We start from the raw sequence: 27,276 nt of genomic DNA on the forward strand, positions 1-27,276 counted from the left end.
ATGTAGCGAAGCCACAATGCACACCAATGGGCAGGGGACACCCCCCCCCCACACAACACACAATGAACACAACATATATATACAAATCTTGCGGTTCCTCAACAGTCTGCGCATTTTTGCGCGTGTCCTTGCGGTATCACAACAGTTTGCGCATTTTTGCGCGTGTCCTTGCGGCGGGCCCCTCACACGGGGGAACCCCGGTTGGCGGACCGTCAGGTGGCAATCGTCCGTCCGGGAGCGGGGTCTCCTCTGATGCCTCGTGACTGTTGGTATCCCCAGAAGGGGTGGTCGGGCGTGAGCCCGTCAGTCTCGATGCACCTGGAGGTGGCACGGCCGGCAAGGCATTAGGTGAGCGCGGTGGGGACGGACCTAGTGAGTCGGTCGACCCCCCACACGTCTGGCCACGCATGTGTGAAGTGGGTTTGTGTGCCGCGACGAAAGGTTTCAACCGAGAGGGGTGCACGAACCATCGCCGCTTCCCCCAACGAATGCGCACGCACTGTGGTCGCAGGACCTCGACCACTTCCACAGGCCCCCGCCACGGTCGCGCCAGCTTTGGGGAGGTAGCCAGGGGTACTTGGGGACAGTGCAACCATGCCCTGTCCCCCGGTTTCCACTGTATGACATGCGCTCGACCCAACCTGAGGCGCTCGTTCGCCTTTTGACGGAGGTCCGAGTTTAACCTCGCAGCATCCCGTGCCTCTGTTAACTTAGCCAAATTAAATTTGACGTGGTCAGCCAATTTTGTTTTACCTTGCTGGTCGGGGATCTGCAGCTGGGCGCGAACAGGCGGGTCGGGTTCGCGACCGTACATAAGGTAAAAGGGGGGAAAACCCCGTAGCCGCATGGGGTGCCATCCGATATGCCGCCAAGACCCCCTGAATATGCAGGTCCCAATCAGTCTGGGAATCTGAGACCTGCTGTGCCATCATTGACGAAATGGTGCGATGCAGGCGCTCGACCATTCCGTCAGTCTGTGGGTGATACGGGGAGGTCCGAATTTTCTTTGTGCCTAAGAGGTCACAGACTTGTTTAAGTAATTTGCTGGAAAAATTTTTACCCTGGTCGGTCAGCAGCCGTTCCGGGGCACCTTTGTCCAGGACGTATCCCTGAACAAAGGCGTCCACGATGGCTGCTGCCGACTGGTTGGCAAGGGGCCAGGCCATGGGCCAGCGCGTAAAATACTCGACACCTGTCAGCAAATACTTATTGCCCCTGGGGGTGGCGGGAAATGGGCCCAAGATGTCCAGTGCGACCAGCTCATTTATCCTGGACACCTTGATGGATTGTAACAGCGGGTTAGACTCCCGCGCCGGCGGTTTCCGCTGCGCACACCGCGGGCATGAACTCAGAAGATCCCCCACATCCTTTGTCATACCAGGCCAAAAAAAATCTAGCTGTATTAGTGCGAGGGTCTTTAGAGTCCCCAGATGTAACAGGCGCTCATGCGCGGCCCACACCACTTTGCCTCGCAACTCCGAAGGGACGACCAGCCGATGTCGCTGTGATTTTGCGTCCCAGTGCATGAGCAGACCCTGTACCATTTCCCATGCACCCGAATCACCTTTCACCCGGCCAGCACCCCCGACGCGACGACGCCACCCGAGGAGGGAGGTGTCCTCCATTTGGAGGCGCCCCCACTCAGTGACGGGCAACCCCAACAGGGAATCCCTTCCCTGTTGTTCGATAGAATTATCAGCCAGTGGCTCGTCATCGTCGGTGGCTGCCAGGACCGGGACCGATGCGTCCCCTGAAGGTCTGCAACGTCCCGACCCCAGGAGGCATGCACATTCCGAGGCGGTTGGCATGCGTGACAGAGCGTCCGCGTTGGTATGGCGAACGCCCTTACGGTAAGTGGTCTCAAAATCAAAATCCTGGAGAACCTCCAACCATCGAGACAACTGTCCCGATGGTTGTTGAACTCGCAGGGCATACTGTAGTGCCGCATGATCTGTGCGGACGGTGAAATGCCGACCGTACAGATATGGGCGGTATTGTTGGATGAAAAAAACAATTGCCAACAGCTCTCTACGGGTAACACAATATCTCTGCTCCGCAGGAGACAACACCCGACTACCGTATGCGACCACCCGTTCAACGCCATCAACCACCTGGGAAAGCACACCCCCAATACCCGTGTTGCTCGCATCGGTGTCGAGCAAAAAGGGTTTCGAAAAATCAGGGTAGATCAAGGGAGGGGCTTTCACCAGGGCGTCCCGAAGGGAGCGGAACGCAGCCTCCTCCTCTTGACCCCAGTGGAAACGAACCCCTTTAGATGTTAGAGCGTGCAGGGGTTTTGCAATTTTTGCAAAATCAGCAACAAACCGTCGATAATACGACGCGAACCCAATAAAACTCCTGACCTCTCCCACTGTAGTGGGAGTCGGCCAGGAGCTGACACACTGCGTTTTGGCGGGATCGGTAGCAATACCCGAGCGTCCCACGATGTGCCCCAAATAACGCACCGAATCACGCAACAAATGGCATTTTTGGGGCTTAAATTTCAAATTAGCAGCCCGCATCTTTAGGAAAACTGCCCGCAACCTCTGGAGATGGTCATCAAAAGTTTTACTAAAGACGATAACGTCATCCAAATAAATGAGGCACGACTCCCATTGCAGTCCAGCCAAAACCAATTCCATCAAACGCTGGAAAGTTGCCGGCGCTGAGTGCAAGCCCATCGGCAACCTGTTGAATTGAAACAAGCCGTGCGGTGTACGAAAAGCAGTTTTAGGCTTAGACTCATCATCCAGAGGAAGCTGCCAGAATCCCGAAAGTAAATCGAGTGTGGAAAAGAATCGCGCTCCCGCCAAAGCGTCAAGCGATTCATCCATCCGAGGGAGCGGGTATGCGTCGGCAACCGAAATTTTATTAAGACGCCGGAAGTCAACGCAAAACCGCAACGAACCGTCCTGCTTTTTAACCAGGACGATCGGCGCTCCCCAAGGGCTGGTGGAAGGAGAAATGATGTCCGCGGCTAACATGTCATCAACAGCCGATTTGACATGTTCCTTTTCGGCGGGACTCAACCGAAACGGATTTTGGCGAATTGGCGCGCTGTCACCCGTGTCAATATGGTGACGCAGCAAGTGAGTGCAGCCCAAATCATATTTATCTCGACTAAAAACGTCGGAAAATTCTCGCAATAGCGTTTTAAGTTGTTGACGCTCTGAATCGGACAGGTCCGTCGATCCCGCACAAAGCGCCTCGAGCCACCCTTCATCGCTGTCCGAACGTGGTCGCGACGCAGGGACAGTGTTGACGGAATTTACGGCGGGCTCCTCACACGGCACCGGCGTTGCGTGAGCAAGCACGGTCCCCTGTGGGAGCACCACCGTCTGCGAGCCCACGTTTAGGACCGCGATGAAGGGTTCACTATCCCCTCTCACTATGGTCTGGGCCGGTAGTAAATCAGGTCCACTAACCCCGGCCCTAGACGGTCCCAACAGTACCCCTTGCGCCCCGGCACCCTTAACGAGGGGCCGCCGAAGCTTCAAGGGCACCAACATTTGCGTCCCCGGAGGAACGCGTACCGTTCTCTCCACGAACGCCGGCACCGTCGCGAACGCCGTCCGAGTCGCAACTGGTGATGGCAGGAACGCCATGCGTCTGCCCGATGGAAGCTCTATGCACCCCTGGTCGATCAAAATTACAATCGGCATTTTGGCCAGGAAGTCCGTCCCCAGCAGGCACGGAACCGCCAGCGAGGACGAAACAAAAATCGGCCCAGACAATTTAATTTCCCCAATACAAATTTGGGCACGAATTTGTCCGATGATGCCAAGTGAGCCCCCGTTAGCCGCATAGAATGGTACGTTAACAGGCATCAAAGGACGGCTCCGGACAGGGAGAATATTGTAAATTAATTCCGAAATAATAGTCGCCGATGCCCCCGTATCGACCAGGATGCGCACTTCCACCCCGTCGATATATCCTACAACGGCCGACGACCCCGACGATGCGGCAACCACACGATCGGCCAGCACGGACCACTGGCCGGGTTCGATATGGGTACCCGGAGTGGTGCGTGATGGTGCGATGGTGCGTGATACCGGCCCCCCTCTCGTCGCGGTGTTTGAGTGCGTGACGGGTGTGTGTGTGGGCCAAACGTGTGGGGTGCCGCGACTCGCCGGTTTTTGACGGTGGAGCTTGGGATGAGGCCCGTCGTCCCGGTGAGGTGTCGTCCCGCGCTGACGAGGAGAGCGGCACCCCGAGGCGACGTGGCCCCGGACGCCGCAGTTATAACACCGCGGGAGCGATGTCGGAGGTGACGAGTGGTCGGAACGGCCTGACCCGTCCTGGCCCGGCCGTGCACTCGTCGCCTGTTGCCGTCGGTGGTCGACGGCGTAGAGTTCCTCCGTCGGAAGGGTGGCTGCAGCCACCGCACGCCCCGCCGATGCCCTGCTGGCTTTGCGTCGAAGCGACAGGAGGTTTGCGTGGAGGAGCCGCGCCGCCTGGAGCGATGTCATTTCCGCGTCCTCCTGTGCGACGACAGCGATGTCTAGATCGTCGGCCAGGAGGAGTATCTTCTCCGTTACCATAGCGTCGATGCCGTCGTCATCCATCCGGGGGAAGGCCGACTTGGCCATCGCCAGGAGGCTCGTTCGGTACGCTAGGGGCGACTCCTTCTCTCCCCGCTTGCGGTCGTAGAACTCTTGTCTGCATTCCGCCGACGGTCCGTAGACCCCTCCCAGCAGCTGCAGCGCCATCGGTAACATGGAGCGCCTTTCCTTGGGTGCCGATGTTAGGGCGGCAAGCGCGTCGCCGTCCAGGAGCGCCGGCAGGGCGCTGAGAGCTTCTTCGTCCGTCCATTTAGCCATCTCCTGGTGGGCGAGGAAGCGTCTTTGAAAGCCGCTCCAGTCGCCCTCTGCGCCCACGAATTCTTTAAGCGGGGGCAGCCTTTGGTGTAGCGCAGCGGCTGCCGTGGAGTCCCGTGGACTGCTGCCTCCCCGACTCGGCTGCGTCTCGGCGCGAATGGCAGATGGCATCGCCTGTCGCAGCTTTGATGACGCGCCCTCCTCCGTCGTTGATGCAGCAGCCCCAGCGCGGCCGATGTCGGACCCCAGGTTGAGGTTGGCCACGCCCCTAGCGGTCGCTGCGTCGATGGCGGGAATTTCAAAATTTAAATCTTCAGAAATGGCGGGAAGACGCTCCCCACGCCGGTTCCTCTCGCCCCGCGGTGGACCACCAGCCGCCAGCCGTGTGATGTCCCCCAGCGCAGCGGCAGCGGCGTAGAGCAGTTCCGCCAGCCTCTCATGAGCCAGCCTCAGGTCGTCTCCCCGCTGCTCCTCTTCATGGCGATGCTCCGGTAAGCCCGCATCCGGCCCCGGCTGCACGTCGTCTAGTAGAGCCATCTCGGGCTCGGCAATTTCGGCGGCGTCCTCCGCCCGCTGTTCCCTGGCTCGAGCTGTTTGGCGCGTGTCCATGTTCTTGGTACTTCTGACGCCAGATGAAGTGTTGTTGAAGACGCGTGGACAACGGGGTAAGGCACACGTATTTATTTATACAAAGGGCTTACAGTACTAGAGGGATGTATCGGCCCCCTCACCCGTACAACTGGGAATTCACCCCTAGCTAGCCTTCCTAGCTGAGTCCTCCGCTAACGGGCTAGGGGAGGCTGTCTGGCCCGACACTGGTTAGTCGGGCTACGGTACCCGGAATCCCAGAGGTCTGACTCTGGTTCCGGGACCACGCCACTGGCTCCAGCCTGCACTGCCCTTACAAGGGCGGCGTCCCAGGGGGAGTCCAGGGCCTATCTGGCTGGTCTTCTCTCTTCTCTTAACTACTCTAAGACTGAGCCCCGAGCTCTCTGGCTCAACCCTTTTTATACCCCGTTAGAGGATCGAAACCCCCCTCACGCCGTCCAGTACGGACGTCGTTGCGGGCACCACCCCGTGTGCTCACGGAGACCCCGCCCACTGTGTCTGTTTGCCATTAGCCCCTATGTAAACAGCCCTACACAAACAGACCCTCTGTAACAGCCCTACACATGTGTACTGTCACTCCTGTGTATGTACATAGAGTGTTTGCTTGTCCTAGCCAATGCCTGTGTATGTATGTACACATACACTAGACAAATACTACAGTACTGTACATATAGGACACACAATAACACCCATCGCCTTTTGCCAGTAAGTGGTGGTAACGTCAACACGGCGCATGTACCAGGCTATGTGCACTAGAGTACACATACACACACAGGCATCTGGCCATAACATACAACAATCGTGACAACAATGCACATGAAATCGCTAGGCCAGGCATAGACAGACACGACTCGTGTATGGAAATGTAGTCACTGCTCTGTACACATATCCTGTGTGTGGTGTGTGTGGTGTGTGTGTGTAGTGCCTGTGTGTGGTGTGTATAGTGCCTGTGTGTGGTGTGTTTGTGTAGTGCCTGTGTGTGTGTGTTTGTGTAGTGCCTGTGTGTGGTGCCTGTGTGTGTGGTGTGTGTGTGTGTGGTGTGTGTAGTGCCTGTGTGTGGTGTGTGTGTGTGGTGTGTGTGTGGTGCCTGTGTGTGTGGGGTGTGTGGTGCCTGTGTGTGTGTGTGTATTGTGTTTGTGTGTGTATTGTGTTTGTGTGTGGTGCTGTTACTGTTGTGTGTTACTGTTGTGTGTACGCATGCCGGTGTGTGTGTAGCGGAGGAGGAGGTGGAGGGGCGTTTCACGGGCAGGTTCCGCCTCGGTGGTATTTATCCACAAGCCCCAAGCAAGTGGCCGTGAGATGTTGCTGCTGCTGCCTGGGCTTGAGAGGACCGTGCCCACGTGATTAAGATAGCAGCAGAGGAGCCCCAGACTCACCCACAGGGGCGGCGGGGGGAGGTCTCGTGGTAGTGGTGGTTGTGGTGGGGTGGGGGTGGTGGTGGTGGTTGTGGTTGGGGTGGGGTGGGGTGGGGGTAGTGGTGGTTGGGTGGATTATTGGGGGTGGTGGTAGTGGTGGTGGTTGGAGTGGATTATTGGTGGTGGGGGTAGTGGTGGTGGTTGGGGTGGGTTGGGGTGGGGGTAGTGGTGGTGGTTGTTGTTGGGGTGGATTGGGGTGGGGGTAGTGGTGGTGGTTGTGGTTGGGGTGGGTTGGGGTGGGGGTAGTGGTGGTGGTTGTTGTTGGGGTGGATTGGGGTGGGGGTAGTGGTGGTGGTTGTGGTTGGGGTGGGTTGGGGTGGGGGTAGTGGTGGTGGTGGTAGGGGTGGGGGTAGTGGTGGTGGTTGGGGTGGGTTGGGGTGGGGGTAGTGGTGGTGGTTGTTGTTGGGGTGGATTGGGGTGGGGGTAGTGGTGGTGGTTGTGGTTGGGGTGGGTTGGGGTGGGGGTAGTGGTGGTGGTTGTTGTTGGGGTGGATTGGGGTGGGGGTAGTGGTGGTGGTTGTGGTTGGGGTGGGTTGGGGTGGGGGTAGTGGTGGTGGTTGTTGTTGGGGTGGATTGGGGTGGGGGTAGTGGTGGTGGTTGTGGTTGGGGTGGGTTGGGGTGGGGGTAGTGGTGGTGGTTGTTGTTGGGGTGGATTGGGGTGGGGGTAGTGGTGGTGGTTGTGGTTGGGGTGGGTTGGGGTGGGGGTAGTGGTGGTGGTGGTAGGGTGGGGGTAGTGGTGGTGGTTGGAGTGGATTATTGGTGGTGGGGGTAGTGGTGGTGGTTGGGGTGGGGGTAGTGGTGGTGGTTGGGTGGATAATTGGGGGTGGGGGTAGTGGTGGTGGTTGGGGTGGGTTGGGGTGGGGGTAGTGGTGGTTGGGTGGATTATTGGGGGTGGTGGTGGTGATTGTGGTTGGAGTGTGTTGGAGTGGATTATTGGGGGTGGGGGCAGTGGTGGTGGTAGGGGGTGCTGCTGCTTCATAGCAGCCTCGACACCCTGACTGCTGCCTGCCTGCTGCTCGGGGGAAGGAGACGGACAGACACAGAGAGAGGGCGAGAGAGAGAGGGGAGGCAGCAAGAGACTGCTCGTGTGTGTGTGTGATAGAGAAGGAGGAGGAGGAGAAGAGAGAGAGAGACAGGGGTTGAGAGTGGACCCGGCCATGTTGGCTACAGAGTACGATGTACGAAGTGTCCCTTCGGCCAACACTGGCCTAGGTCCTCCCGGAGAGCCTTACTACAGCAGCTCCATTCAGAGGGTAAGCAAGCAAGGGGGGCATGGTGGTGGTGGTGATGATGATGTGGTGATGATGATGATGTGGTGATGGTGGTGGTGGTGTATTTTGAAAGGGTGTTGAATGGGGAGGAAGGGGGGGACGTACATGCTGCAACATCACTACAACAACCACCACCACTATCTCACCAGTCTATACCCCACCATACACAACATGCTGTGGTCTGTGTGTGTGTTGTGTGTGGGGTGTTCTCGTTGTTGTTTTTGTCTTGCTGGGCAGTGGACGCCATTGGTAACCCCCGTGGTGGTGAGTGCTGATGGCTGCTCACATGGGTACAGTGCTGCGTGTAGTGTGGCCTTTGCTAAGGTTCTTACTTGTGTACGATTGTATTATCGGACTTGGTGCTGTGTATGTATTGTACTGATGTGTGTGTCTGTGTGTTATAAAGAACACGTGTGTGTGTACAATTTACACACGCAACGCAACGCACACACGTGTACACGACTGTACTGGCAGTGTTGTGATATAACATTCACATGTACAGTGCTGGTGATGTGTTGTATATGTTAACACTGGACAGAAGTAACACGTTTACATTTAATGTATCATACTTAACGCCACGTGATTGGATATGCAGTACAGTACTTAAACTACGTGTTTTTTTTAAAAAAACATAACACGTGTGTACATGTACTAGTGTTGTACTAACACGTGTTTACATTTACTAGTGTTGTACTAACACGTGTGTACATGTAATAGTGTTGTTCTAACACGTGTGTACATGTACTAGTGTTGTACTAACACGTGTGTACATGTACTAGTATTGTACTAACACGTGTGTACATGTAATAGTGTTGTTCTAACACGTGTGTACATGTACTAGTGTTGTACTAACACGTGTGTACATGTACTAGTATTGTACTAACACGTGTGTACATGTACTAGTGTTGCACTAACACGTGTGTACATGCACTAGTGTTGTACTAACACGTGTGTACATGTACTAGTGTTGTACTAACACGTGTGTACATGTACTAGTGTTGTACTAACACGTGTGTACATGTACTAGTGTTGTACTAACACGTGTGTACATGTACTAGTGTTGTACTAACACGTGTGTACATGTACTAGTGTTGTACTAACACGTGTGTACATGTACTAGTGTTGTACTAACACGTGTGTACATGCACTAGTGTTGTACTAACACGTGTGTACATGTACTAGTGTTGTACTAACACGTGTGTACATGTACTAGTAGTGTACTAACACGTGTGTACATGCACTAGTGTTGTACTAACACGTGTGTACATGCACTAGTGTTGTACTAACACGTGTGTACATGCACTAGTGTTGTACTAACACGTGTGTACATGCACTAGTGTTGTACTAACACGTGTGTACATGCACTAGTGTTGTACTAACACGTGTGTACATGCACTAGTGTTGTACTAACACGTGTGTACATGCACTAGTGTTGTACTAACACGTGTGTACATGCACTAGTGTTGTACTAACACGTGTGTACATGTACTAGTGTTGTACTAACACGTGTGTACATGCACTAGTGTTGTACTAACACGTGTGTACATGTACTAGTGTTGTACTAACACGTGTGTACATGCACTAGTGTTGTACTAACACGTGTGTACATGTACTAGTGTTGTACTAACACGTGTGTACATGTACTAGTGTTGTACTAACACGTGTTTACATGTACTAGTGTTGTACTAACACGTGTGTACATGCACTAGTGTTGTACTAACACGTGTGTACATGTACTAGTGTTGTACTAACACGTGTGTACATGTACTAGTGTTGTACTAACACGTGTGTACATGTACTAGTGTTGTACTAACACGTGTGTACATGCACTAGTGTTGTACTAACACGTGTGTACATGTACTAGTGTTGTACTAACACGTGTGTACATGCACTAGTGTTGTACTAACACGTGTGTACATGCGCTAGTAGTGTACTAACACGTGTTTACATGTGCTAGTGTTGTACTAACACGTGTGTACATGTACTAGTGTTGTACTAACACGTGTGTACATGTACTAGTGTTGTACTAACACGTGTGTACATGTACTAGTGTTGTACTAACACGTGTGTACATGTGCTAGTGTTGTACTAACACGTGTTTGTTTACATGTACTAGTAGTGTACTAACAAGTGTTTACATGTATTAGTGTTGCACTAACGCGTGTGTACATGTACTAGTGTTGTACTAACACGTGTTTACATGTACTAGTACATGTACTAGTGTTGTACTAACACGTGTGTACATGTACTAGTAGTGTACTAACGCTGATGCTTGAGACTACAATGCTGTAACATGCACAGAACGCTCCACGTGTGAGCACAAATGATACAAACTGCATTACCGACAGCTGCATGTGTCTTTAAACGTCCACATTCACGGTGAGTTTAAACATCTTGGAACCAGGCCATTACATGCAAGAGCCTGGATTTTATGCTTTTGTGTTTAATGTGTTTTGCAAGGGTTCGTGTTATTTTTGGCTTTAATGTATATTAACGGGTGCTACTGTGTGTGTGGTTCATGTGCAGTGTGTTACATGCGTGTGTGTTTGTGTTTGTCCTGTTTGGTGGTACCAGTCGTGATGTGTTGCAATTTGTCAATCAGCTGTTGCATGAAGGCCTCCCCAAGTCCACCTTTAAGTCGTCCTATGGATGAGTTGGACCCCCACTTCACAGCACGCTGACGAGTGCGATACTGTTGACGGATACTAGTCACGAATTATCATTCCTCGTTGTCAAATTGTGTATATTCTCCCGTGATGATTTCATATCTTTCGTTTAAAAAAAACATTCTCGCTAATGGAGAACTTCAGCAGTGGATTGACAAATGGGTTGTTACATGCACACAATAAACATAAACTGTTGTACCTTTACGACATAATAACGGTGCAACGCCAAACATGGAAAGTATAGAGACGCACATGCACCTTGTGGCTTGCAGGGGTTGGTGCCATTGGGGCATTTAATTGACATCCCGGCTTCTGCTTGTGTTGGGACACGTGCTGCTACTATACCACCATGTCCACCATGTCCACCACCTGTGTGTTCGATGCCGTGTATTACTGGTAGGAACCTCCTGGTTACACCAGCCCACAGGGGATTAGTGTGTCCGTCGTGCAGGGAGAGGCTGGGTGGGGAGGGAGGGGAGGGTGGGGCTGGGTGGGGAGGGGTGGGGCTGGGTGGGGAGGGGTGGGGCTGGGTGGGGAGGGTGGGGCTGGGTGGGGCTGGGTGGGGCTGGGGTGGGGAGGGTGGGGATGGGTGGGGGCTGGGTGGGGGCGGGTGGGGCTGGGTGGGGCTGGGTGGGGGCTGGGTGGGGCTGGGTGGGGCTGGGTGGGGGCTGGGTGGGGGCTGGGTGGGGGCTGGGTGGGGGCTGGGTGGGGCTGGGTGGGGGCTGGGTGGGGCTGGGTGGGGCTGGGTGGGGGATGGGTGGGGCTGGTGGGGCTGGGTGGGGGCTGGGTGGGGCTGGGTGGGGGCTGGGTGGGGGCTGGGTGGGGGCTGGGTGGGGCTGGGTGGGGGCTGGGGGGGGGCTGGGGTGGGGGCTGGGTGGGGGCTGGGTGGGGGCTGGGTGGGGCTGGGTGGGGGCTGGGTGGGGGCTGGGTGGGGCTGGGTGGGGCTGGGTGGGGCTGGTGGGCTGGGTGGGCTGGGTGGGGGCTGGGTGGGGCTGGGTGGGGGCCTGGGTGGGGCTGGGTGGGGCTGGGTGGGGCTGGGTGGGGCTGGGTGGGGCTGGGTGGGGCTGGGTGGGGCTGGGTGGGGCTGGGTGGGGCTGGGTGGGGCTGGGTGGGGCTGGGTGGGGCTGGGGGGGGCTGGGTGGGGGCTGGGTGGGGAGGGGCTGGTCACCCCGTGGTGCCCTTATAAAACTCAACGTTTAACCTACTCACGCCGGCTTGTGCCCGCCCTCACAGTCGGCCATATTTGCGGAATACACCACGCCGCCGTTGACCCTGGCCATTGACCGAGCAACCCAACGTTCCTACCAGCTCCCTCCGCAGGAATGTGTTTAATGTGGTGGGCACAGTAAACTCTGCACGGTGCTGCATCTAATGTAACGGAAGAGATTGATTAACGTTGCTTTGTGAAGGTACAACGGCACCTCTTCTATCAAGATTGACTCGGTGGCGATGGTTGGTTGGTTGGTGGTGGTGGTTAAACTCTTGTTAGATTTGAGGGTTTTTTAGCCGCAGCAATTTGTCACTTGTTGTCCCCACCACACTCGTTTAACAAACATTGCCGGTGTAGAACATTGCGAGTAAAAGAGTCTACAACAGTAAAAGCAGAACCCCGTTTGGTCTCCACTGAATGAATACAAATGTGTTCAAGCCATCAGCATATTGGATATCCAGACATATATCAAACAGCCTACCTCCTGTGTCATACCTGTCAATCCCTTATCAGTGTCTACCTTATTGCAGAAACAATTCAGACATTATTGGTCACCCCGTGCCCTTATAAATCTCAATGTTCATCCTAGAAAGTTCCGTCACAAGGGTGAAACACAAACAAATAGACACTTTTTTTTACACGATTTTATTTTATTCACTCTGTTGTTGTCGTCGTTGTCGTATCCTCAAATCTTGTAACTCACTTTTAACCCACTTCCCAATGTGGTATCGACTGTAAACTTGGTATACTTATGTCATACTGATAACAATACCATATTCTATCATAAAAAATAAAATACAAAAATTTTAACGATCTTTTTACACGCTTTCTATGAACTAACTCTGCCTGTTGTTGTTGTCGTATCCTCAAATATTATAACTTAATTTTAACCCACTTCCCAATGTGGTATCGACTGCAAACTTGGTATACTTATGTCATACTGATGACAATACTATATTCTATCAAAAAAAGTATTTTTAAACATTCATTTTTATATGTTATCTTTCGGCTTGGGTCTAATTGTCCACGCTCAACTCGCGTTGGCTGTCAATCACCACGTCCCCCTTACGTGATGGCAAGCTTCGGGGCCACTTCCTGGAGTCGTGGAGTTCTGCCATTACTCGTACGGTACATTTCATTAAAGCGTGTTTTTAAAGAAGTTTTCAAAAATATTACTTATTTGCCCGTATTGAAACGGCTGTACACCGTCTGGACCTGCAAACTCAATTTCCCTGTACAGGAATACGGGTGACCCGTATGGGTTGACTGATATGTGAGTCTCAACAGCCAGGCTTGTTAAATACATGCTGTCGAGTTGAAAATATGTTTGACAAGAACATTCGGGTCTCTCTCCAAATCAATATTGATTGTCTACAAACTCACCCGTTAAATAATAATGGGTAACATCGTATATGGTGCAGTACTACATAACCCGAACTGATCCGTCTACATACATCTGTCATCTGTTAGTTTATAGAGCCACTGGAATGACTTTCCACATCAGTAGTATCCAGCAGTAGCACCACAGAGGCCAAGTGCAGATTAAATTGAAACATTCGTGATGGTATTGTACAGCAGTCCCTGTTAGTACACGTGCTGCCAAGCACAGCGTGGACACTTTAGGGCTGGCCATCGTGTGTTGGTTGTAAATGTTACGTGGAATAAATGTTGTGCTCTCTAAAGTGATTAGCAATTTTTTTATATTTCATTTCAGACCTCTCTTGCAAAAACAAAACACCCGCTTGTAAAAATAGGCTTAAGACTTCCTTTAAAAAATATAAACTAATGTATGTACCTGACAACCCACCTATTTATATCCGTATATACAAGCGATCGTCATAACATTCGTTGACATGAATTTGAACTGACAGCAGTGGTTTCAGCATCATTTATAAATCTGTGGGGTAAACGTTGGCCTGTCCAGTGTGTGGCTTTTCTCCGGCTTCTCTGTTTTCTTCCTGATTACCGTAGTCTTGAGACTCGATTAGGATTTTCTTGCTGTACGAATAAAAATAATGTGGTGTTATGAAATATCTTTAACAAAAAAATGTAAAAATTACTGATGATAACTTTATTGTGTGCACGGCATGCGAGGTGCAGTGAACGGTCTGTGGTTTTGACTTCCAAGCAACCCATGTTTTTGCTGTGCTCAGTACAGTGCCAAGTCCTTTGCAACCAAGTAGTCGTGACCTTTATTTTAAACCAGGAAACATTCTGTTGAGACTCTGGTTCCCTTTACAAAGTGAAATGCAGTACTGCGACCATTGGATTTCTTTGTATTTACCAAGAGGCTTATGAACATATTTTCAAAAATACATCGTGACCAACTGCACTTTTTGTGATCAATTTATTTTATTCTGGTGTTTGCAATGACTTACTTAAATACACGTACGGCCCTTTTTGTCAATCTACTGCCGGATGAGAGCCTGCCCTGCCGTGGCTTTGCCTGTCGCCAGGGGTTATTGTGAAGGTTGGTCAAGGCAGGGAGCATAAACGGGGAGTATAGAAACACAGTCCCATGATGGGTTTTGCCACATTGCCCTGAGCTGTCCACAACATTGTCTCGTGGTAGCCTATAACATCTGTTAAGGACAAATGGTCATCTCCCATCTAACAACAACAACATCTGCCATTCGCTACCAAGTGGCGTTGACGTCACCACGTGAAGTGGTCGAACGCCCGCTGGCAGGAGGTCACGGGACAGACCCAGGTGCCGTGGGTTGACAAAGCACTTATGCAGGCTCAACCCTGCTAGGTTGAAGTATGGTGAGATCGGGTGCATTCTGGGTGATTTGGTCACGGGTGCATATGAAGGGCCCAAAATAACATGTTGGTTAACCTTCGTTTAAGTCCAGTTTTGGATGAGAATGTGCCGTTCTCCGTAATCGAGCAACTGGGCAAATTGCCCTGCCATTGCGTCTCGAAAAATGCGGTTTCGTCAACGCTTAAATTTGACCCTTAGAGGATGCAAGAGCTGTGGGCGCCCCTGACGTCTGTTGTGAATTCTATTCAGCGTCTGCCCGCTAATATGAAAACGGGCGCTCATGTGAATGCGAGCCTTGTTCAACTTGCTGACCCTCGCCGCTGGAGAATATCTGTGCAGAGTGACAATTCGTGCCTCGACTCCTTTAAAATTAGACTTGCTCCCATAGCTCTTCATCTGCTTGTCCTAAATTAGGCCACAGACGAGTAGTTTAACTTAAAAAAAAGTTGTGCTGTAATTTTTTTTGGGGAACACTATTAAAGTAAACGTTCATTCCTTGGGCATCCGTCATATCGACAGTGACATCGGTGATGATTTATCCCCATGCTTGTTTGGCACGTCGGTGCGAGGTTAGCGCAATTCGGTGAAGCAAATCTGTAGATATCACGGTTCACGACCGGAAGGTGATTGTTGATAGCAGGCTTCGTGTGATGCCACTCCCTGGGGATTCAGTAATTTTCCACCCTATACTTGATTTGCTCCATTGCTTGGTGAATTGCACTTTTCCACTAAGTGATCATGAGATCTATGTCCTCCCATTTCCCCACGGAAATATCAGTATCTTTCAGACGATGCTTAAGCACATCCTTAAACTGAAGGTGCTGTCCTCCATGGCATTTCCTTTGAGGGAGCTTTTCGTTGGCCGCTGCAGTGGGGAAATGTTAACTACATCGCCTGGTGTACAGGAGGTTGTGGGGTTTGATCCCAACCCTGGCGCCTGTATATTTGGAGTTTGCATGTTCTCCCCGTTACGTGGATTTGTCTCCGGGTCCTCCGGGGTTTCCATCCACATTTAGAAACATGTGTCGTATTTGTCTGCTAGAAATGTCCACGTGATAAGTCATTTCGTTAAGCTATCATTTGTGGCCAGGTCGCTTCAGTAAAATAGCTAAATTGTTCAGTGGGCCGTACCAAGTAGACTAATATTAGTTTATTTTAGTCTTTTTTTCAAAGACTGCTTTTGGAATTTGCGTATCATCCATCTGTACGACCTGTGCAGGCAATCTCAGCTGTTTGCATCAAGGATGTTGCACTACAGAACAATATTAAGAAATGCACAACGTTAATGTACAAACTGGTTGTGGGCGTGGATTATGTTACCGTTCGTTGTATTGCAAGATTTTTCTTTTCTCTTATAAATCGAGAACCAACGGTAAGACAGTACGTGGATACACACTGCACCAAAATCAGTAACACACCTCCATCTCGTTTCCACAAGTCCTACTACCGTGGTTCGTTTTTTAAGAGGGCATGTTCTGATTTGGATAGTGGATAACACACATTGGAAGTCATTCGTTGGGTTGTGATTGCTCAATTGACGCTCGGTTGATTTATTATCCTCATCTAGATATATTCAGAGGTGTTTGTCTCTCATTCCGCTTTATAATAATACGAGCTACCAAAGTAGAACAAGGATGATCCCTCCCTATGTGTATGGTCGCATTCCCGTGTACACTGCCGCAATTGTCAAAACTTTAGGCCCTGCCAAAGCTGGTAGTTTGTGGGGTTGTTTTACTTTTCGCTGTACGGTACATGCATTTTAAATCCACTACACCGTGTACATTTTTACATTGTCGGGCAGATGTACGTGGCATTCCTGGCCAGACTGTTGCAACGCCTTGTCTTGGTTTCAGCCTGAAGCTTATAAGGAGTGCTTGATCAGCACTCCTCCGTGAACTGTACCCAGGCATGACCCTGAGATGGAGTGGGGAGGTGGCGTGTGGACCTTGTTCCTGGGAGGGATTTCAAGGCTTGAAAGTGTTTTATTTTACGTTGCTTCTGTGCTGCAGAACGTTACTGTGGCATTCGGGTATAACGTCACACTGTACACTAGTAACAGCCTCACCGCCTACACAAGTGTTGGAAATACACACAAACGGATCTCAGTAATTTTTTTGCAAATCGACGAGGGTTTTTTTAAAATAAATCGCCACGATTGATGTATTGCATCGCAGCATCGATGGCCTCAGGGTTCGGTCGGCTCGATTGTGACTTTTTCCGTCAGCGGAATTGCCTCTCTTCATGAATTAACTTTTACATCTGTGCGTGGACCCTAAACTGCCAGCGCATTTGTCAACTGCGGGAAGTAAAGGAATGACATGTCTGCTAATTCTCTGCCAATATTACTCATTCCCTTTGGGAATTGCCAGTGCAGTATTTACTATTTTTTCTGGTAAACACAATGCTAACATTTTTGTAAAAAATATCGTAATCCTCTGAGGCCATTTGATTTATGATGTATTCATGTCCTTAAGAAAAAATGGGCAGGCTTCTTAAATCCCCCCGCCAATCACCGTTAGTCGATTGGCAGGTCGTGTGTGGTGGGGAAAAGTGCACGTACTCCCATCTGGCAAAACTTTTTACCATAATGGAAGAGTAGGCCAAAGAGGGTGCCGCCGTAGCGAGATGTTAACTACCTCGCTTGGCATACAGGAGATCGTGGGTTTGATCCCGACCCTGACGCCTGATGTATATATTTGCCTCTCCTCTCCAGGTTCTCCCTCCACTTTTAGAAACATGCGTTCAGAGTATTTGGCTGCTATACATTTCCACATTGATAAGCCACTTCGTTGAGCTATCATTTATGGCCAGGCCGCTTATGAAAAAGAGCTATAAAGCCCATTGGGCCTTACCTGGTCAAATTAAAAGTGAGTTAGTAGGCCCATACAACCTCTAGGGGGGCACTAGAGTTTCCTCTGGTGGAGGTGGTGATGCTGTCAGCAGTGGCATGTTCACGGTAATTGCAGAGCTGCACCATTACCTCGCTTTGCAGGAACACATTCACACTCTTGGTGTGTTTTCGCTATTTTGTGGCTTCAGACACGCAGATTGAGTCGTGCTGAGCAAAAGTGAAAGAGACACAGCCAATGAGCCGCAACAAAGGATTAATAAACCGTAATTGTCCATTCCCTGGGGTGATTCTGCTCCAAGGGCAGTGTAAGTACGAGCAGAACAACTGTGGTTGTGTGTGGTGGGGGGGGGGGACTTCTTGGCTCACTTTACTTCACAGGCAACTCCTCTGCCATGTGTACATTCGGAAAGTAGGATGATGTGGTGTTGCTCGCTGTGCTGAAACTTTGGTTTCAACTGGGGACCAAAGGTTCGGAATGTTCAAGCTTCTCTCTGTGCTTAGTCTCCATGACCAGACTTACATGTGGTGTGTTTGCTGGTCTAACTCACCATCGCTGACCGGAGAGAGACCGCTTTATTATTCCTATTGGATATATGCACAGGCTTAAAATATTCTACTCAACAGACAGAAAAAAAAGAAAAACAATCGGGTAATAGTTACATCTAAAGTCTTTTCACTTTGCTGACTGCAATGGGGTTTTTTTTTACCTGAAAAGCATACTTTCAATGCCCAAATGCTGAAGTGAAAATGTTTTTTTGTAGCATTTCCAATGGTAGATATAATGGACCTCAATACGGTAATACGGCAATGATAACTGTAAAATATATTTTAACGTTCAAAATACGTGTATAGATTTGTGTGTAATATTAAAACACATGTAAGCCAAGTTTGTACAAATGGCACTCAGAGATTAATATCACGACAGACTGCATCTGCCCCACAAGAGCAACTAGAGTCACCGAATAAAATTGTGATCCTGAAACCAAGTTAGTAGAATGGTGGAGCAGCATTGTGTGAACTTCTGTCTCACCGTATGTTACAAGCCATGCCAATCGGAGGTGCGGAATCGTTACATCCCTGCTCTCAATATTCTCACCTACTAATTACCTGGTTTACATTTAACATTCCTTCCTTTCAAATACTATAGAGGACGTGCCATTTTATTTGAATAAAAGCTACAGTATTTGGAAAAATTATAGGATGAATTAACGTCCATCCGTAGGTAGGATACGTCCTACGAATGTATCCTATTTGCAAACAGGATGTACCGGTACATTTGTATTCATTGTGTTGAGTAAATGCATTTAGAATACGGTTAATACATTTTAAGGAGAAGTAAGTCACGCGTGATGGATTTTGTCCATTTACAGCATTTTAATCGGGAGGCTGCTCTAAAAACAAGGCATTTATCACTACGCCACAGTAGTGGTGGACATTAAAAGAGTAATTTCCACTTTGGAAAATGGTAAATTGACTTTATTCGAATACATGGAGTTGTCATTTTAAAAAAACATGTAAACTCAGTGAATGTTGAACATTTGTTTTTTAAAAGAGTTCTAAATGCACGCATGTATCCTGCAGATGTTGGATGAAAACAACCACCTCATCCAATGCATCCTGGACTACCAGAGCAAGGGCAAGACATCGGAGTGCTCGCAGTGAGTTCCTCCACAAATCCAAGTTGTTATATATGTAACGTGATGTTTATGTGACTTGTCCTGTTTTTTTATGAGGGAAGGGAGTAGGAGAACGAAACAAGAGGGTGCTCAACATTACACATTTATGGCAACATACATTTAGTTTATTTTCTTTCTCCTGCACCTCCGATTAGCATGGTTGGCTACGTACGGTGCGATATGAGTTCTACATACGTACAACATCTTCTTTCGTATAGTAAGGAGGGAGTTGGTGGGTGCGCCAGTGGACGGCTTAAGGGGTAGCCTGGTCAATATCTAAAATGCTGCCGGTGAATGGTCGAAGTTGGCAGTGGTGTTGCTGTTTGGTCCATGATTTCCAATTTGCGAAAGAGATGGCTGCATCTGCTGTGAGATGAGCATCAATGAGATAATGTACATGTACAACTCCCTGTCTATCCACTGCTGAATGATCCCTCCCCTTAGGAGCATAGAGAGAATAGTGCAGCAGTGTACTTTGTTGCAATGCCCTCTGTTGCCCGCCAAGTATCACTGGTATAGTCGACAACCTTATGACCATGGGGATCCATACAGGGTGATGTTCACTTATCCAAGAAGTAGCCATGCACAAACCTGCTTAGCTTCTGAATTATGACAAGATCGGGCATATTCCAGATGGTTTGGTCAAAGACAAACAGGGTTAGAAAAAAACCCGTTTCACATTAAGATGGAGGACTTGTGCTTATTTGTGGGACATGTTTACCGATGTGACCTAATTTCTATTTCAATGGCAAAGAAGTTTGGTGAATGTGGAAAGGCGTAGCGTGGTGTGGTGCTTAGGTTGAAGGGTGGGCAACCATGTGGCACTGCGGTAACTTCAATAGGCCTCTTCTGAAGTGCCAGATGGGACTTCTTCACACTCTTCATAGTTTACTACTTGTCAATTATCCAATATATATTTATACAATGTAGTAGTCCACCGTGTTGAACTAAGTTGAATTACGTGAAAAAACAAACTTACACGATGGATTCAGTGAGTGCTTATTGATAACCAAGCTGAGATCTTCGATGTGCTACGTTTTGCGAATCTTCTTTTAAGCACATCTATCTGTCCAGATGTCAACCCACAATGTCGGTGGTGCTGGTTAAGTGCTCTAACGCGGCCATTGTGCACCTCCTGTTCCCCTCCAGTCCATAAAGCCGCCTTGATGTAGCAAAGCCGGCCTTTTGCCTCGATTGTTATCGTGTGAGACTTGCGACGCCTACGTCTGCTATAAAGGCAGGTTCAGAGAGAGAGAGAAAAATCAGAGCTTGTCCTCAAATCAACGTGGACATATATGGCATGTTCCGCATTGAACAGTGTTCTCTTGGTGACCTTTAAATAAAATAAAACATTGGAAATGCACTCCTGAAGCTCAAGAAACTGAACCCACGCGCAGAGATGCTGACTTGTTAACTGTGCCTCTATGCTGCGTGTAATAATTATTGGGTTCTATGAAGAAAACGTACTGGACCAGGGAACCCTGGAATTAGCCGGGTTTTTTAGGACACGCTGTAGCTCCAATTGCTGCACTTAGTTTAATTAGCCTTCGGTTGTAGTGGTGGCTCGACAAAAGGCTCAACGGTTTGACGATGCATCGATTAGTCGATGAATAGATGCGTGGAGTCGCGCGTGTGAGAACGGATACATTTCATTTTGAGCAAATTGTGCGAATCTGATATGCCCCTGTGTGACATTTAGGCTCGCGGAGAAAATAAAACTGTTTAAATGAGACGGAAAAAACCCCCCAAGATACAATACATATGAGATGGCTAAAACAACATGAAAATAATTAATTCTTGTGTAGAATTGTGACGGTTAAATCTGCTGGGGGTGGGATCAGGTTCGGGGTGGGGGGGTGTTTGGTGGGGTGGGTGAATTGTTACGCCCCTGTTTGGTCTGTTGGAAGGCGTTTGTTGAATGTGTTTCTTGTTGAACAGCTGTCCACTGGCTCCTAACCTAGGAGCCAGTGTTTATTCACGTTTTGCACCTGCACGGCTTGTCTGCCTTGATTTTCCCACCTCCGAGCTGTGGTTTTTAAATTGATCCGGCTTTGGGTGTGCCTGAATGTGCGCGTGTTCTGGCCAGGCCGACGCTATGCTAGTGTTTTTACTGTGGTTTTTTTGTGCGAGCCTATGAGCGGGCACGTATGTGCGTGTGTGTTGTCGGGTGGGGCGGTTCAGCAGTTATCCCATTACCACGCAATCCCAAGGATACTGTAATATTCCTGGCTTTGCATAATGCGGAGCGGTAGTGTAGCGGTTAGCACGCTACAAACCCAGCGCCTTGAGTTAGATTCCCGCTCATGGCCAACGCCAGTGACAATTATCTGAACCGGTCCTGGGCCTCCCCTAGGTTAAGTCCACCTCAAATGAGAACCTAGTTGCTTTGTATAAACATTGCCACTAGGGAGACAAAGGCGGCCGGGCGTGGTGCTGGACGCCCACCCCTTCGTGTGCCGTTCCGGCCTTCATAACTGCTCGCGAACAGCACTTGCCCCTACAGTCTGTTAAAGGCTATATGGGGGATCTTTGCCTTGATTTTCATTGTGGGGGTGTGGCGGTTCACAGTTAGCCAATTACAACACGTTCCCGACGGTACATAATTACTATGAAATTCCTGGCTTTGCACAAATGCAGCAGTTTGTATCTACTTTGCCATGGAACCCACCCTGAGGTGAACTTGGCATTAGACAAGAACCTAGTGCAGGGGTCCTCAAACTACGGCCCGCGGGCCACATGCGGCCCGCTGAGGACATTTATCCGGCCCATGGTCACTAATTGGGCTGCGCTTGTGAGCACTAATTGGGCTGCGCTGGTGAGCACTCATTGGGCTGCGCTGGTGAGCACTCATTGGGCTGCGGCGGTGGGCACTGATTGAGCTGCGGCGGTGGGCACTCATTGTGCCCACCGCACTGCGATCTGTGAACAAAACTGCAGGTGTAATTAATTTTTTAATGGCACCCGCACCAGTGTGAGCCTGGGGTAAAAGCGGAGTTCCCCCAATCAGACTGCATTGATGGGCAGTGCAGTCTGTATGTCTCTGTGTGGGCAAAGTTATTGCTGGTATATTGGTTTTGTAGCGCTGTATATATATATATTGGTATTTTACTAATAGCAATTTTGACTCCCTATGAAACAATGATGTCAAGAAAGAGAAAAATTGACTCGGAGTGTAGGATATTCAAATAACAGTGGACTTATGATTACTTTTTCATGCAGTACAAGGAAAGAGATGTGTGTCTGATATGCCAGAATATAGTGTCTGTGTTCAAAGAATACAATTTACGTCGACACTATGAAACTCAACATAAAGATAAATATGATTGTTTGGTCGGAAAAATGAGAAAAGATAAAATATTAAAACTGAAAAATATATTAACAACTCAGCAAAATACTTTTGTGAAGCAGAAGCAGCTAAATATTTCATCACTGCGAGCAAGTTTTCAAGTTGCCAAGCTAATAGCGTGCACTGGCAGACCATTCGTGGAGGGAGAATTTGTTAAAGAATGCCTTCTTTCTGTTGCCAAAGAGATGTGTCCAGAGAAGGCCGATTTATTTAGTACAGTGAGTCTTTCAGGACCTACAATTACACGGAGGATTGAAGAAATGGGAGACAATTTGCATCAGCATTTGCAAAACTCCACAAAAAAACTTTCCTATTTTTCGTTGGCACTCGACGAAAGCAATGATGTTCGTGATTCTGCACAACTTCTAATTTTTATTCGTGGGACGAATGACTATTTCAAAGTCACAGAAGAGCTTGCTGCACTGCAAAGCATCAAAAGAACAACTACAGGAGAGGATATCTATGAAAAGGTTTGCCAAACTGTGAATGGTTTGGAGCTGAACTGGGCTAAACTAGCCAGTGTGACAACTGATGGTGCTCCTAGCATGGTGGGGTCTAAGAAAGGAGTAATTGCTCGCATTAACCAAGAGATGGACAAACATAACCATTCTCATCCAATAGCCATACACTGCCTCATAACAAGCGCTGTGTAGTAAATCACTGAAGTGGGACTCTGTTATGAAAATTGTGGTATCTTGTGTTAACTTCATTAGAGCTCATGCACTAAACCACAGACAATTTCAGGAATTTCTGTCTGAGCTAAATGTTGACTATGAAGATGTTCTGTACCACACAAGTCCGTTGGCTGAGTCGAGGGAGAGTTTTGAAACGTTTCTATGACTTACTTCCACAGATTACAGCTTTTCTGCTTTCAAAAAACAAAGAAGTACCAGAGCTCAATGATACAGAATGGAAATGGCACCTTGCCTTTCTGACAGATGTAACAGAGCTACTCAACAGTTTCAATGTGCAACTTCAAGGAAAGGGGAAGCTCATCTGTGATATGCAATCACATGTCAAAGCATTTGAAGTAAAATTCAGCCTCCTCATCAAACAAGTGAAGGAGGAAAACTTCTGCCATCTCCCCACAACTCAAAATCTGTTAGCAGAAAAACCATTGGTTGCATTCCCAAACAAAACATGTGTGGATTCATTGGAAAAATTGCAAAAGGAGTTCCAATTTAGATTTAAAGAGCTTCATCTCCATGAACAGGACATACAGCTTTTCCGTAACCCATTTTCTATTGACATTGAAAATGTGGATACAATTTACCAAATGGAACTGGCTGAACTGCAGAATTGTGACTCTCTGAAAGACGCATTCAAGTCAAGCAGCCTTCATAATTTCTATGCAGCTCTCCCCTCTGAGACATATCCTCATCTCAGGAACCATGCACTCAAAATGGCAACCATCTTTGGCAGCACTTATGTCTGTGAACAGACTTTTTCCAGAATGAAACATTTGAAATCTCCAACCAGATCTAGACTAACGGATGCACACTTGCATCACTTGTTATGACTAGCAGTGACAAATATGGAACCGGACATTGACCATCTCATTAGCCAAAAGCAGGCCCATAGTTCCCATTGAAATACTGGAAAGTTTGTTGATTTAACTTTACTTGTTCTTCATTTTAAATATTGTATTTGTTCCCGTTTTGTTTCTTCACTTCAAAATAAGATATATGCAGTGTGCATAGGCATTTTAACTATAGTCCGGCCCTCCAACGGTCTGAGGGACAGTGAACTGGCCCCCTGTTTAAAAAGTTTGAGGACCCCTGACCTAGTGCATTGTGGCAACACAATTACTGTCCTGGTGAGGCGCTCATCTCTCTGCTCCCTCACCAGTCACACCCTTCTCACACTACAGTTGATCCAAAATGCCGCTGCTAGACTTCTCGCCCATAACCATAACTACCTTACCCCCAATACTCCAATCTCTCTCCACTACTTGCCAATCATATCCTGGATTCATTTCAAGATTGCACTCGCCGACTTCAAGCTCCTCCATTGACTCGCCCCTGCCTAACTCTCCCTTCACGTCTCCCTCTACGCCACCCTGCACTCTCTCTGCTCCAGCAACCAAAGCATTCTGTGTAAGAGCGTGGTCCAACCTTCACTAAGTGGCAGGTCGCTCACTCTCCCCTGCTGCCCCCCCCCCCCGTATTTTGGAACTCCCTTCCCCCCCCCAGCAATGTGCTTTCAACTCCCTGACCCTGTTCAAATCCAGGCTCCAGGCCTTGTTCATCTGCCCCTGACTGATGACTGCCTCTGTCTGTAAAATAAGTTTTGACAACTCTGTCTGTTCTTGGCTTGAAATACTGGCACTTGTAGATGCTCTACAAATATAATTTGTGTTTACAGTATCAGTACTTGCGTGACAATTGTATCTGGCTTGGACTGACTCCACCACCCCGTTATATGCCATAAATGGGTGTTCACGAACAGCGCAACACTTTTTCCAAAGGTCTTGACATGGATCTGTATGTATATGTGTGTGTGCTTGCGGTGTTTACGTTTGACAGGTACCAGCAAATGCTGCACAGGAACCTGGTTTACTTGGCAACCTTGGCCGACTCGAGTCAGAACTCACAGTCCTTACTGCCCACGGTAAGCCGAAGGGGCACGGTGAGGAGCAACAGGCTCGTCACGGTGCATTGAGTCATCGTTTTAAAGCGATTCTCATCTCGCACACTGTGTCTGCATATCATCTGTATGTAACAACGAATGGCGTACGATTTATGCGAATAAGATTTGATTCATACAGACACTACAAACGAGACGGTGCAAACGCGGTAGAACAAACAAGATGGGCGGTACAAATGAGAGGCACGCAATATACAACTCGGTACGAATGGGAACAAAAAAATAATTGATCCTGGGATTCGATTGTGACCCTGAATTGTGGTGATTAATCAAATCGCTGGTAGGGGAGGGGCGACAGGAGGGGGGGTGGTTGGTTGAGTGTGGTGGAGGTAGGAACCGTTACATGCTTGGTGAGCAATGTATGGCCACCAGAGGCCAGAGGTCGCAATCGGGTACCCGATACCCGTACCCTACCCGATACCCGGGTACCCGGCCAGGTACGGGTAGGGGTAGGCCGTGAGCCACTGGTGAGTAACCGTTTGTCACTCATTTCCCAACGTCTTGTCTCTTCTCACAATTCAAGTTCCTAGAATCAACCCACCCGCGCCTGCAACATGGCTTCATCCCAGAGGTCGCAATCGGGTACCCGATACCCATACCCGGCTACCCCTACCCGGCCGGGTATCGGGTAGGGGTAACCCCCGTACCCTACCCGGCCAGGTACGTGTAGCCGGGTAAGGAATCAAAACCCGTTTGCGACCTCTGCCAGAGACATGACAAACGTCAGCAGAACGCTCTCCTGTTTTTTTTACACGCTTTGATTTAACTCGCTTCGTCTGTTGTAGCCTCCAAAAATAAATCTTGTAACTCAATTTCAACAGTATTCCCAATGTCGTATCGACTGCTAACTTCGTATAGCTCTGTCATACTGATGACAATACTATATTCTATCATTAAAAATAAATACATTTATATTTTTAAACGATCTTTTTAACGGCTCTAATTGTCCACGCTCAACTCACGTTGCCTGTAAATCACCGCGATCCCTGACGTCACGGCAAGTCTCGGGGAGCCACGCCCAGGGGCGGGGGGGGTGGAAGGAGGGGAGGGGCGATGGGGGAAGGGGGCAGGGGGAGGGTCAGCTCGGACAGTACATTTCATTAAAGCGTGTTTTTAAAAAAAATATTTTTAAATATTTTATTTAAACGTTAAAACTGAAATCTTGAGTTGGGGTCGGGGCGAAGGTTAGCCTGAATCCTACTGCGAATGGAGCCAATTTTTTGCCTCTCGTGTCTCTCTCTACCTTCAGCTGCCAAACCAGAGTCTTGGGATGGGGGCTGGTGGAGGCCTCCCTCCCGGAGGAGCTCCCCACTCGCAGAGCCTGCCTCCTGATCCTGCGCCCCCACCCCCACACATGCAGGGCCCAATGAGCAACGGACACATGGCTGGTATGGAAGGCACCCCACGTTGCACACCATGCACATCGATCGTACGCACAACACGTGCGTATTCGTACGCCGCACACCCACCACCGCGCCCACCACGCGTCCACCATGCGTCCATCACGCGTCGTCACCGCACACTGCACACCAAGCGCACATCGCCATGCACTCGCCACACATTGAGCACACGCACACTGTACACATCCACCATACGTTGCCAACACGTACCCACTGCACACCAACTGGACACTTGCTCTGCACACATTAGCACACCAACCACACACACACGGCACATGCACACACCTCTGACAGGTGACTGCCCACATTTTAATCTACCATTTCATCGGTGGTAGCTCAATGATTTAAAACTGGATTTTGGTGCTGGTGAGCCACCCATCTGAAAATGACACTCAAACGAAAATAAAAAAAAACATAGCGCTGTTTGGGTTTTGTAAGAAACTGGTTGGACCAGAAGCTCTCTACACTTTCTCTTAAAGTTACGGTCGCTCCACCTCTTCTGCGCAAAGTGGCGGCTCTGATAGCCGGTCGCTCGTAACCGGGGCGGGTTGAAAAAAAGAACGGTTTTCTGTCTGGCCGTGTGTGTTTTAAAAAAAAATATTTTTA

General features: G+C 49.4%; 1 protein-coding gene across 3 annotated transcripts in view; it reads left to right on the forward strand.

Moving 5' to 3' along the window:
• Positions 1-27,276, forward strand: part of SS18 (SS18 subunit of BAF chromatin remodeling complex) — a 42,321-nt gene that overhangs the window by 4,735 nt on the left and 10,310 nt on the right. For 2 of the 3 annotated variants that reach the window (XM_061565705.1, XM_061565706.1), the window contains exons 2-4: positions 19,184-19,260; positions 25,150-25,234; positions 26,520-26,658. In XM_061565705.1, the coding sequence (XP_061421689.1) occupies positions 19,184-19,260; positions 25,150-25,234; positions 26,520-26,658 (301 nt within the window). Of the gene's footprint in view, positions 1-7,750; positions 8,094-19,183; positions 19,261-25,149; positions 25,235-26,519; positions 26,659-27,276 lie in introns of those variants that run through there. The other variant, XM_061565707.1, reaches the window with a different exon arrangement.

The sequence above is a fragment of the Lethenteron reissneri genome, chromosome 35 (genome assembly GCF_015708825.2).
Source record: "Lethenteron reissneri isolate LAM-NWPU_2019-01 chromosome 35, ASM1570882v1, whole genome shotgun sequence".
NCBI classification, from domain to species: domain Eukaryota; kingdom Metazoa; phylum Chordata; class Hyperoartia; order Petromyzontiformes; family Petromyzontidae; genus Lethenteron; species Lethenteron reissneri.